This window comes from Arachis duranensis, chromosome 3 (genome assembly GCF_000817695.3).
Source record: "Arachis duranensis cultivar V14167 chromosome 3, aradu.V14167.gnm2.J7QH, whole genome shotgun sequence".
NCBI classification, from domain to species: Eukaryota; Viridiplantae; Streptophyta; class Magnoliopsida; order Fabales; family Fabaceae; genus Arachis; species Arachis duranensis.
Genome location: NC_029774.3, coordinates 116,011,884 through 116,025,823, shown reverse-complemented (window position 1 = coordinate 116,025,823; position 13,940 = coordinate 116,011,884). Strand labels below are relative to the sequence as shown.

The window sequence follows — 13,940 nt, the reverse complement described above, 5'->3', positions numbered from 1 at the left end:
CCTCCCGTAACACTGACACCCATTTCCTTACAGCCAGAGCCTGCCGTTCGTCGCTGCAGAGAGCAGGCACCTGCTCCATCTACCCTCCCTCCTCCACCAACACCACAGTCAAAAACCCCTCCAGCAGCAAGAGAACAGCTACCACCCCTTCCAGAGAATGTTGACCAACCTATGGTCACACTGGATGATCTGTTTCGCAAAACCAGAGCAACTCCTCGAATTTACTATCTACCTTTATCTGAAGAGAAAGTTGCAGCAAAACTTGCGGCACGGGGCAGAAGCATCAAGAAGTAGGGATTTAGTGCAATGATTCTTCCCTGTCAGCTTTTATGATTTTTTTTTTATTTCTTACCATTTTTTAGTTAACACGTGTTTCGTAAATTCTCATCTTGGAACTGTAGGTAGGATGTTGTTGTTGTTGTTGTTATATCAATGGTAAGTATATGGTAATTTATATTTGAATGGGTCGAAACTCGAAACCTAAATTTGTCCAAATGTCACACTAATGAACTTTGTAAGGTATCCTTGGCCAAATCGAATGAACTTCCATAAGAATTTGCTTTGCTTTTTCCTTGGAATTGAATTTTGGAATAATTACGTGAATGCATTAATGGTGTGCTTGGACTTGGGAAAGATTATTTACCTCAGGAAATTTGGAACAGGCGAATCTGATAATTATGTAGCCTTGGCCCTTATCATACACACACTAGCAAGAGGTCACTCACAAAATTACTAGTACTTTGTAGTGTTATATTTGATAGCGACGAATAAGATAATTTTGTAATGTTATATTCATGAAATTTTGCCTTTTCTATATTTTCAAAATGTTCTACTTTGATCGTTGTAAATTTTTTAGTTTAGAATAGGTTTAAACATTTGAAAATATTTGGCTTAGTCCCCAAAGACTTTGTTAAAAAAGATATTGTCGTTAAACAAAAAAATGAGAAAAAGAATTAAGAGAAAACAAAGAAAAATGATTAAGAGTGTATTTTCTTGAACACCATTTTAGCTTTAAACTTCCATTCACCGCTTATGCATTTAACTTTTGCGTTGAATTAATAGATTGAAAAATTAATTGAAGATTTTTTTTACTAATTTTGCCATTTAATCTCATTTACAACAAGAGATACCAAAAAATAATTATTAGAGTTCTTGAATTTTTTTTATGGCTATGTTTTACAAATAAATAAATTTTAATATTATTATTAGTATTTTCTGTTAAGTTTTGATTTTTTATCAATTTTTTATTTATTTTTCTTGTTAATAGTATGAATATTTTTGTTTAGAGCTTTTTTTGTTGTTTACTGATGTATATTTTTATATTTTTTAATAGAATTTTTAGTACTCATTGTTTATATAAATTTTTTTAATCATTTTTATTAATACATATTTTTTTATAAAATTTTATTTTTTATTTGACTTTGTATATTTTTTATTATATGTTCTTAAATTAGTATATATTTTATTTATTATTGTTAATTTTATAATATAAATTTCATTAGAAAGATATAATTAAATATTATAACAAAAAATACTAAATTTTAGCACATAAATTTAAATTCTTTTTAAAAAAATTATAGTCAAGGAATGTTAAAATAATATAATTTTAAATGATATAAATTTATATTTTTTTAATAATTTTTATCTAAACCTAATTTTGAATAATATAATCTAAGTTTGTAAACTTTAATACAAACACACACTAAACTATTATTACTCTTTTTTCATTAAATTGTTTTTTTATTCATATTAATTAAATTGCTTAATTTTATACGTAATAGTATTTATGTTTAATTGCCGCATAAAAGAAAAATCCATATTAAGAAAATAAGTTGACTTGGGTAATAAATAGAGAAATTAGTCAGATTAATAATTAATGATGAAAGAGAATTTGACTCTATTTGTGTCCATTCACCATTGCTTATTGAAAAGTAAAAATCTTGTTATAAAACTCATGATAATTGTCTTCTTTTATATTTTTAAATCAATGAATTTAATAAAAATACATATTTTTTTTTATCTTTCAATCCAATCCTTGTACAAGATTTTTTTTGTTAAAGTGTCAATTAAAAAAGTAGGAGAAGAAGAAACGTTCCTGGTGAAATTGGTTGATTTTGCAGGATGAGTCGGTGATTAGAAGTGGAGTGCGTGTGAATGTTGCATCTAAGTACTCGGAACTAAGGTGCGCCGTTTTAAGACAAACTTGTTCCACAGTTTGCGCCAAATGGACAAAACATAAATCCTAAAAAAATAAACATTTTTCTTCTTTTAAATAAATAAAACACACACTCTTCTCTTCTCTTCTCTTCTTTAACGCACATTCCTTCCTTCCCTGCCTCCCTCTCTCTGCTTCCTTCATTCACTCTCAAGAGTCAAGCCTTCACCTTTTACGCCGCGTTTCAACTGCTTCGGATTCATTTTGCATTGCTGCTCTTGCTTGGTATTTCAGCTCAATTCCTCTTTCTTCTCCTTATTCTGCATTTACTCAATTCTTCATATGAACCGTTTCATTTGGATTTAATTCTCCACTCTTGCTTTAGCTCAATTTGAATCTCTTTTCTTATTGCTTCCGTTTTTTTCAAACTTGCTTCTGCTTTTGTTTCTTCCACTTTTCAGTTTCCCCCCATTTTGGGTTTTTCAATTTTAATTCTGTTTTAGGGTTTTAGTGTTTTAAAATTTTAAAATTTTCGCCTTTATATTCGTTCAATTGGTTTTTGTTTCTAGGGTTTCGTTTAATGTCATTTTTCTTTTTTGTACCGCAGGTTGGTTGGCAGGGGAGCTATGAATAGCGTCTTCAGCGAGCAGATACTCGCTGACAAGCTGTCCAAGCTTAACAGCACCCAGCAATGTATTGAAAGTATCCTTTTTTCTTCTTTCATTGTGCTTGATTGATGTTTCTTGATTGAATTCGCTTTTCAACCATATGAATTCCGAATTACTTTGCCAAGTCAGATTTAAGTTTTGCGGTTTACGGAGAATATCATGGACTGTATGACTCTCTCTGGATGAGTTCTTGTGTGGGGAAACTGCAAGTAGAAAGCTATGGATAGTATTATTTAAAATGTAGATTTGTTTCAATGTTTCGTGTTATCTATATGTAACTAGAAGTTAATGAACGTTCCAATTTTAATTTTGCAATCACTGTATCAATGGATATTCACTTCTTTTTATATATTTATGAAGCTCTCAGTTTTGCATCAGCTTTGTTAAGTTGAATTAAGTCCATTCTGGTTTTGGGTCATTGAAAAATTTGATCTTGAATTTTCTGACGGCATCTATATTCTTCTTGCCCATATGTATTTAATCATGTTCCTTTTTTGGCTTCTGTATTTTCTATTTAGGACCTGCACTGTAGTGACACAGTTGTTTCCTGAAAAGGGTTTTCTAGTGCTGCAGCATCCCTAGATTTATCGTTGTTCCTATATACCTATATAATAATTGTTGCCATGCTTATTTCAGTTTTAAGATCAACATCAACATGTAAGTGCTTGGTGGTGTAACTTGGAGTGAGTGTTTGAATTAGTGTTTTTCATGGCTTTTCTTTTTGTCTTGCGAAGGTCAATTTAACCGCATATTTAGATCCAGTTAGTTCTATGAAGTACATGTTTTGGTTATAGGTTCAAGATAATTTGTTATCATTAACTCCATGTATAGCTTTATCACATTGGTGTATATTTCACCGGAGCAAAGCAGAACTAGTTGTAGAAACATGGAATAAACAATTCTTCAATTCAGAGACAGCTCAGAGGGTTCCTCTTCTGTATCTTGCAAATGACATCCTGCAGAACAGCAAACGCAAAGGAAATGAATTTGTAACTGAGTTTTGGAAGGTTATTCCTGCAGCACTTAAAGATGTTCTTGAGAAAGGTGATGATCAAGCAAAGCAGGTGGCATCTAGGGTGGTAAGTCCCTATTCCTGCATTGGAAGTTTGTACTTGTGAATACAACCTTTTCTAATCAAAATGGATGAAAAAGTACGGGGTGATATGGTCATGAAGTGTTTTACTCCATATTCTTCATGCATGAGTTTTGAACTTCGCATAGAATATTGACAAATGGTTTACATACTGAGATATTGATTTCATTGTATTTTACTTGGTGCTTGTGTAACTTTAGCTTGACATATGGGAGCAAAGGAGAGTGTTCAGATCTCAGGCACACAACCTTAAAGCTGTAGTACTTGGAGAAGATGCACCTCCACCATTGGAAATCAACAAAAAGCGATCCCGTAATGTGAAAATTGTGAAAAGGGATTCTCGCTCCATTAGAACAGTGAGGCTGAGTACCTTTGTGGCTCCCCTCCCCCAAATTTATACTATAGCATTTTATGCTTTCTACATTCTTGCTTCCTTCAAACCAACTTGCAACTGACGTAATTTTATGGAATTCAGAAATTGTCCATTGGAGGTACAGCAGAAAAAATAGTCTCAGCATTTGATATGGTGCTCAATGAACCACCTGATGAAGACGCAGAGATGAGTAAATGCAAGTCTGCTGTTCATCGTGTGAGAAAGATGGAAAAAGATGTTGACACTGCATGTGCTGTTGGTAAGCTATCTACAAAACAGACGTGACAACTGAGTTTTGAAATCCAGGGTTCTTATGTTGTTTTCTCTTTTCAGCAAAGGATCCCAAGCGAGAAACTTTGTCTAAGGAACTAGAGCAGCAAGAAAATATTTTGAAACAGTGTGTTGAAAGTCTTAAATTAATTGAAGCAAGTAGAGCAGCACTTGTATCTCAGTTGAAAGAAGCTTTGCATGAGCAGGCAAGTTATCACTTCATATTCTCAATAGTTTGTGCTCAAATTCTGCTGTTACTAGGTTTCACATTGATATTTTCAGTTCCTGATACATCTTGCAATCCTCTGTATACATTTTCAGGAATCTGAACTGGAGAATGTTCGAACTCAAATTCAGGTATATATCATGATTGTTTAACTCAGAAAACTGTCCTATTTGGACTAGCTTTGTATTGGTAGTAAGTGTTATTTATTTGTCATCTATCTAGGTTTGTTACCGTTTAGTTACTTCTGTGTTTCTACCACATAATCTTAAGATTTTATGGGGCATCATGTTGAATTCAATAATGTTATCATAATTAGTGTAAGCTTCAAAAGATTTAGTAGCATAAAATGCAATGAATGGATGAACTTCCATTAAGTTAATGTAACTCCCGTAAGTCATAACAAATGCATTTTCTTAGGCAGTATTTGGTATTCCCTTAAAAAGTTCAGATGGAAAAGGCAACACTAAAAATTTTCTTGGACCTAAACCAATTATATTGAATTTCAAAATATATGTTTCTTGAGCAAATTTAAACTGGTTAGCAGAGGCATTTGCCTGATTAAAAACTTCAGCATACGGGAGTTCAGTAGTTAACAAAACTAGTGTGCTTGCATAATTTTAGTAAATCTCAGTGTTTCCAGCTTATTTAAAAAGTAAAAGTTTGGTGGTATCATTAAAGAAAAATGTGAAGTGTTGAGCATTGAATTCCATTTCTAATTTGAGTATGCTTTCGATTCGAAACTTGAAGATGTTTTTGCTGCTAATGATGATACTTGCAAATTTGAACTTTATGCTCGTATTTCTCATTAAATGACTTTTAGGTAGCACAAGCACAGGTAGAAGAGGCTAGCTCCATGCGAAGGCGACTTGACAATGAAGATATTTTGTATAAAGCATCGACTGCAATGACTTCAGTTACCAATGCAAATGTAAAATTAGAAGCAGCAACTAAGAGGTCAGCTGCTGCGATTGCTGCTGAGGTTGCCGATAAGCTAGCAGCTTCTTCATCCTCTCAATTGATCATGAGTTCTGTACTCTCATCATTTGCAGCAGAAGAGGCCAAAAATGCTGGTCTAGCTTCCGAGTCCACTCCACCTGAGAAATCAATACCTACATCAGATCGAAATGTATTTATGACCTCACAACAGTTACTCGCCACTCAAACTCAGTCATATCCTTCAGTTGTGGTACCACAACCCACCACCCTAAATCCAGCTACCGCATCACAAGGTCAATATCAGATGATACAAAATCCCCCCTCCCAGCAATATTTGCAGTCAACAGTAGGCATTGTCGCTCCTCCTTATGCCTATGGTAGCATCCCACCATTGCCACCAGGACCACCCCCACCCCATATGATGGGGTCAATGGTTCCTATGTCGCATCAGACACTGCAAATAAGTCAGCAACCGCCAGCACCTATAACTCAGCATCTTCCCGTACATATGCCTCAGCAAGCCCCAGCACCACATGGTTTCCAACCACTTCAACCACCTGGAATGGTGTACTATGGTAATCATCAACAATCTATGTGAGAATAGCAATAGTAAAACTGTAATCAAAATTGATCTCTGAAATAAATTTGGATTCTTAATTTATTGATGGCTGGTGTTGAGCTGGCAAATAGTTGGGGGAAACTCTATGAAATGGCATTATGGCACCCTGGTCCCCAGGATTAGAAGGGAGTGTATCTAACTGCAACATTCTAAATTTGCTAAACAACTTCATCCAAGACTGAGAGGAGACGCCCCATCATGAACAAAATATTTAAGAGATCTCAATACAAATTTTGATGTTTACTGTATATACTGATGAGGAGACCAATCAATCATGCCGCGGCCTTTGATTCAGCCATAATAATCCCTTGATAAAATAATCCCCAGGTATAGATTTTTATTTGATTTGATCCCGTTCTCCTGTGTATTTGTTTAGCTATGTTATCAAGTTTTTCAATTTTGAAGTGATGTATTTGACAAACATGAGCCAACTTTTTGCTATTCTACCACAAGAGATTAGAATTAGAATTGAAATTTATTAAATTCTGATGTTATTTTCTTATATATCTTTGGTAAGTAATGTGATCTTATTTAATTAATTAATTCTTTTTCTCTCTTGGGTTTCAACGTACTTGAGTTTGTATAATCTTTTATCTTTATTTTGCTTGCTTTAAATATCCTAATAATCCTAATCGGGAATTAAAACTGGTCCCTTGAAGTGACCGGAAAGGCCCAAAGTAAGATTGGAATGGTGGTGGATCCCGGCCAAGATCTTTATATATATATTCGAAAGATTTTGTGGTGATAAAATAGTATCTTATTTTTTTATTAACAATAGTATCTTATTTTTTTATTAACAAAATGATTCTCGAACAATTTTAAAATTTGATAAAATTGATTAATCATCAATTGAATTACCTGTAGTTTAAGTTTATGGATGATGTGTCAGACTGTCAGTTAACAATTATTTACAAAAATTATCCACTTTTAATTTTTATAATTTTAAAATTGCTCCAATTTCAATTTTAAAAATCCTAATCCCTTTTTTTTTTCTTCTTTTCTAATTCCTTCACTGGACTTCTCCTTCCCTTTTGTCACTCATCCCGGTTTTCTTTGGCAGTACAAGGTGTCTTAAATGCAGACTCAGATTTGCTTCTTGGTTGCACTTACTCCGTTCTTGTCTTCTACCGTCGCTTTCTCCAAATTACCCTCGCACTCATGGATTTTCCTTTTACAATCCGATTCATTGCTCAGGCCAGCGAGTTCAGTTGCGATTTCATCCTCTTCGGTTACGTTTCTATAATCTTCAACATCCTTGGTCTCATCTTGATCCTCTTCACCTTCAAGATCTACCGCAACTCTTATTCTCATTCCAAGGCTCTCAAGTATTTCCCTTCGTACTATCTCTGGTTATGCTTTAAGTTCTGATTTTGATTCTTTAGACTTTGAAACTGATTATTGTTATTACTGTTGTTGCGGATCCCTATCGAAATTCTAAGTGAAACCTTTTGCGTGGCTAAGGATGGCAGATTTGAGGTCGAGGTTAGGGATCAGGGTGGATAAATTAGCAGTGGTCCCATTAGAGAGTTGAAGGGTAAAGTTGAGATCTTTGCATGATTGTATAGACGCTCGTTCGAAGGATTTGTTACTTGTTAATGTATTGGTGTTGGTGTTGTTAATGTGAGGAATTTGAAAAGAGCACGGATTTCATATTTCCATGGTTCTGAAATTTTTTAGAATTAAGGGGAGAAGATTAAGGAAATAATAACAACATAATAGGGGTAGTTTGATTTTTGAGGAAGGGGTTGATTGAGTTTGGGTGAAAGAACGAGGATGGAAGTGGGTTTTAGAGTCCGTTTGGGAAGTAGCAGAAGCTACTTTTTTTTTTTACTTTTGGATTACAAAAAGTCACAATCTATGTGTTTGGCACTATTTTAAAAAAAGCTTTTAACTTTTCGAGAAGTCATTCTACCACTTACTTAAAATAAATAATTTTAAAACAAAAAAATCTACTTTCCTTCTTGATTCTATGAAAAAATGCTGACCATTCATCACCATTTTCACACAACGTCTGCTAGAAGTATTGGCCTTCCACCATCATTCTCACGCAATGTTCTAAGTCTCACCATTTTTACGTAACATCTGATGGAAGTATTGATACTCCACATTTTCAGACAATATTACATCTGAACAACTTACTGCATATATTCCTTCTAAATATTTTTTATTATTTTATCACTATTTTTTATTATTAAATTTGTATTCAAGTGTGGTATGAAATTTCAGTTTTAATTTTATAGCTTATTATTATTTTCATAGTTAATTATAACAAGTTCTTGACCTCAATAAAGGAGAAGAGAGTTCTAATAGGAGTAAAAATAAAAAATAAAAAACAGCAATAAAATATACATTGACACACATTTTATATTTATTTTTTATTTTCACCTATCATATCATACACAATATTAGTGATTAGGTTATGTAAAATCAACATTCAATATTGGAAAGTATTTGTTATCATGGTTATTTTAATATTCATTCTTTTTTATAAAAAAAAATTTATTTTTGAGTTATTTATCCAAACGCTACAACTTTAAAATAAGTACTTTTATAACTAAAAATCCAAACACAAAATAACTTATTTATAAGCTGCTTTTAATAAAAGTCCTTATGTTTTAAGCTCCTTTTCTAAAAGAACTTATTTAAGTTATTTACCCAAACTGGGCTTTAGTCTTTCAAGGTTGGAAGTTGCAAAAAATTTGAGGTGGTGGAGTGATTAGGGTTTAACTAACACGTCATCTCTAAACGTTAACTCCAGGTAACTCAATTGATGGTTGGTCACTTTTGTCAAACTTTAAAATCTTTCGGAGATTATTTTGTTAATAACAAAAATCAAAATTTGTTAGCGTCAGAATCTTTCAGATACTATATAATGAATTGCAACAAAAGGCCCAATAACATAAAAAAATATCCCACAACCTTACCATTCCTCTCCCACTACCACTCACGTTGTTCACCCTCTCCTTCCTCTTTCGTTCTAATCTCGCTATTGCACCGCCTTCTAACCAGTGTCGATTACTCTCTGTTGCAGCAAGGAGTTGCGCCTCCTCCCGTTGAAGACGATGTCCACAACAGGTCTCCGAGGCCCATCATTATAGACACTCTTCCTCTTCTTTCCCACTCCCATAGCAGTGCCGTACACCATTGTCTTCACTTGGCTCAACCGCCGCACCACCCCACCACTGTGTCGTTATGCGGCACGCCTCGAGATTGCTGGTGAGTACTACCTCGCGTGAAGCAACAGTGTCTCCTCCGCCTCGAAGGACCTATGAAACTCGCTGCGACAACAAAACTGCAAACGGCTTTCCAAATCGATGCCATTGCAACGCTAGGCCAACTGCCGAATGTCGATCAGAAGTCATACGCTATAAAAGACGCATAAGAATCATGCTATTTTTTTTGGGTCGTTCGATGCTTGTCTGAGATGGAATCAGCTGTTTCTTTGTGGCTCATTCGGTTGTTCTTTTCTACATTGGTGGATGTTTCTTTTGTTGCTGCATCAGTTCACAGGTCTGGCAATTAGCCACAATGGACGTCAGGTGTCCAGCGGCGCGGCGAAAGGTGCTGCATGGAGAGCCGCACGCGTCGCCGCAATCAGGATTGGATGCGGAGGGGAATGGAGAAGAACGGTGACATGGTGGCGCTGGGAGATGTTGCCTGGATAGTAGCGCGTCGCGGCGATGAGGATTCGACGCAGAGGGACCGGCGCCGCTCAGGGATCAGTTACGGTATATGAAGTACAGACACTTTGCTGAGTTGTCATGTCCACGTATCGGATACATTTTGGACACGACACTCATCAACACTCGTCTGACACGCGTGTTTGCTATGTCCAACTGTATCTTAATGAAAAATAAAAAAAATTCTTCTTCGAACATATTTGCACACACGTAAATACCATCACATGTCAGCGTGTTCAGCCTAATTCTTAATATGTATGATTGAAATAAAGTTAGAAATAATATATATTATTATTTATTAAAATAAAAAATATTTTAAATACTTTATATAATTAACATAAGATATTATGCTATTAGTTCATGTATGGAGGTGAAATGTTGTGGTTGAGAAATGATTGTGGCTGGAAGATGGTTAATATGACTAATTTTGTAATTAAAATCTGTTGAGTTTAGAAATTTAAAAAAAAATAGTAATTAATTATTTAAAATAAAACTAAAAGTATTTTCACGGGTTTAATAAAAATAATTTTATTGAGTAAAATTAGCTATTTGTAGTTTATATTCATTACTTTTACGGCATTTATATTCCCTACTAAGAACGTGTGGTTTGTCCTCACCAAGGTTGTGAGAACCGGACCAGTCAATGAACTGGTAAAGTAACTGGTTTACTGGTTTAATGGTCCAACCGGGATTCAACCGGTTTAATTAAATATTAAATAAAATTATTAAAAACTTAATATATAATTTTAAATATTTAAATTCAATAATTTCTAAGTCAAAAAATTTTAATATGAAAATAATTTGAGTTATACTTTAACATGAGACTAAAAAATATTATACCTCAAAATTTGATATAGTAATTTTATTAAAAAATTTATTAATAAGGTTTGGTTGACTAATGTATACTAGTTAAACACGGACAAAATTACAACTGCACAATTATAAGAACTCATAACAATGAACAAAAAATTAGAGAGATAAGCACGGTGGATACAATTTGTTCTTAATGCATAATATAATTTTTTTTCTACAATGAAACCAGAAGCACTAATAATTTTTTCTTTCTCTGATTGGTTAGCTGTTAAGCTCTAAACATGTTAAGAAACCAAACTAATGAACCTCTAATACAACAGCTTTAGGAATGTAACAATATAATCGGCAACAACAGCAGATCCCAGGTAATAGAATGTGGTGGTGAACTGGTGTCCTCATTGACAATTTAGAATACACCAATTTCAACTTCTAAATGGACCTTCTTCTTCCCAAGCTTCTGTTCTAACTTTAACCCGTTCACCAATAAAGTGAATATATTTCCACTTGAGCCCATATCGTTTTGTAACCAATTTACTCTTCTCTTCTTGGCCAAGTTTTCTAAAGGCATTTGCCACTCGTTTAATCGTATCTTCATCAGGTTTTACCTGCAACTCCTCCATGTCTGCAAAATATCTAACTTACAAACATGATAGCTCCATGTCAAAGCATAGAAGAATTAACCTTATAATTGCTGAACAGCTTGCATCAAGATATAGTAAGATTGATAGTACAATAAAAATATACCTCAACCATCTTTTCTGGCAAATGATGATGATCATATAATGTGACCATTCTAGAAAACAATCTCTTTGAGACAGAATGTGTGTGAGCATGTACAATCATATTCCACAATGCCATGATTGATTGAATTGGGTGAGAAATTTGCCATGGCTAAAGAAGCTGATCCGAATCCAAAATTCTGAAATCCAAATTACAAATTACATACAAAATTCAAAATCCAAAATTCAACCTTTAGAATAATTAATTCATATAATTTAGAATTCAAATCAAGAATACAGACTAATAAACAAATAAATAATTCAGCAACCAAAATCATGAAGCAGCAACTCATTTCATCATGAACAAATCCTGAACAGATACCAAATCATGAACAGCAACTCAAACAGAATTTTTCTGATGACCTCATCATGAATCCAGATAACAAATCATGAACAGATACCAAATCATGAATCCAGATAACAAAACATAAACACAGCTAACAAAACATGAACACAGACTTAACAAATCATAAACAGAAAAATTATAAAATCAAGCACAGATAACAAATCATGAACAAATCGCAAGCTAATAAATCATAAAATCAATCACAGAAAATCAGAAGGCAGTGAGGAGGAAAGAAGATGCGAGATTAAACAGGAGGCGAGGTGGAAGGCAGAGTATTACCGGCAGCGAGTAAGGGAGACGATGGAGGAGGCGAGCTTGGCGACGACGATGGAGGAGAGGAGCTCGGCGACGACGAAGAGGGGATGTGGGACGGCGAAGAGGGGCTGTGGGATGTGGGATGCGGTGGCGATGGCGGTGGGATGCGGTGGTGATGGTGGTGGCTATGAAATGGCGAAGAGGGGCTGCTCCATCGTGGGTGGCTATGCAACGGTGGGTCTGCGTGGTGGCTATGGTGTCTCTTGTGAGAGTGTGAGAGTTGAGAGTTGAGACTGAGATTAGGGTTCGTGGCTTCGTGCGTTTAGCTTCTCTTGTTTCTTTTTTTTTTACCTTCAAAACGACGCCGTTTTGAAGTTTAATATCCAAACAAAAAACCGCTAAAAAATCGGACGGTTCTCCCGGTTTACCGGTTAACTACCGGTTCAATCGATTTTTTACCGTTTTTTGCCAGTCAATTTCTGACCTTATTCGAACCAGCTAGGTGACCGGTTCTCAATTTTTTCGGTTGAACCGGCCGGTCCGATTCGGTTTTTAGAACCATAATTTCACCACATTGTGTTTCATCGGATATTGTGCAAGTTCCGACTTGGTTTAGTAAAAATTTTTGAGGAGGCACAAGTTTTTAATTTTTGTTTGGTAAATTAAAAGATTACGTGTTTGTTTTTATAGCTTTTAAATAATAAGGATATTTTAAAAAGCACTTAAGATTGAGTTTTTTAAAGAAGACTCGTGCTTATCAATATTAAAATGTCTAATATAATTATATATATTAATTAATTTCAAAATTTAGTTCATATTTATGTTTATTATGGTACTTTTAAATTTTAAAAATTATTTTATCAAATATATTTGTTATTATTTGTGCTTATTGAAAGTTATTTTTAATTTGATTTAGGGATAAGTATTGTTTTGGTCCCTAACGTTGAGAGTCCAAATCGAAACCATCCTTGATGTAATTTTTTATTTAGAATCGTCCTTAATATCGCATTTCATGTTAAAATCGTCCTTTCTAATAAAAAAATTTTTCTAAATGACAAAATATCCTTTTTCCACCATTTCATTCTTCTTGTTCTTCTTCTTCCAAGAGAACAAATTCCCTTGTTCTTCTTTTTCCAGAAGAACAAATTTTTCTTCCATTAACAAAACTCAAAATTTCAAATTTTTAAATACAGTTAACAAAATCCAATTATAAGAATTAAAAATATACAAATTTATCTTCAATTACAAAAATAAAAAATCTATAAATTTATTTACTAAGAAATCAAATACAAGAGCAAGACAAAAAATTAGGGAGAAACAAGAAATTCAAAAACAAAAGAAAAAAAACAGCAATCCAGAAATCAGAACAAGAACAAAACCAACAATAAAAATTAGGAAATTAGGAATTATGATGAACAAATCCATTATTCAAATCCAGATTCAACAACCAAATCAACACACAACAACGATAAAATCAGAAAATAACAAATCAAAATCAGATTAGAAGTAGAAGAAGAAACAGATCCAGAAGATGCAGAAGTAGAAGCACTCAAGTAAAAGCAGAAAGCAGAAGACGAAGCAAAAGATACAAAAGCAGAAGATGCAGAAGCAGAAGCACTCAAGCAGACCCAAAATAAGCAGAAGACGAAGCAGAAATAGAGATCGAAGCAAGAAGCAGAAGCGGCGAGGTGGCAAGGAGTAGCAACGCGGCGAAGAGCAGTGGCGAG

The 13,940-nt window shown here is 34.1% G+C and overlaps 2 protein-coding genes across 3 annotated transcripts in view; both read left to right on the top strand.

Annotated features, from left to right (window-relative positions):
• The window catches only part of LOC107480405 (uncharacterized), a gene marked incomplete in the record, with an annotated part of 4,206 nt that extends 3,635 nt beyond the window's left edge, over positions 1-571 (top strand). Inside the window, 1 exon segment of the mRNA XM_016100541.3 lies at positions 1-571. Coding sequence (XP_015956027.1) covers positions 1-294 — 294 coding nt within the window.
• Positions 572-2,407: 1,836 nt separating this feature from the next.
• Positions 2,408-7,992, top strand: LOC107480406 (formin-like protein 5; the record flags this gene model as incomplete). Of its 2 annotated transcripts, XM_052259244.1 has the most annotated exon segments (10): positions 2,408-2,440; positions 2,763-2,857; positions 3,655-3,902; positions 4,117-4,272; positions 4,392-4,548; positions 4,623-4,765; positions 4,881-4,916; positions 5,606-6,667; positions 7,401-7,665; positions 7,780-7,992. In XM_052259244.1, coding segments are annotated over 8 exon segments (1,582 nt in total), but the record flags the coding sequence as incomplete, so codon positions are not given.
• Positions 7,993-13,940: the final 5,948 nt, after the last annotated feature.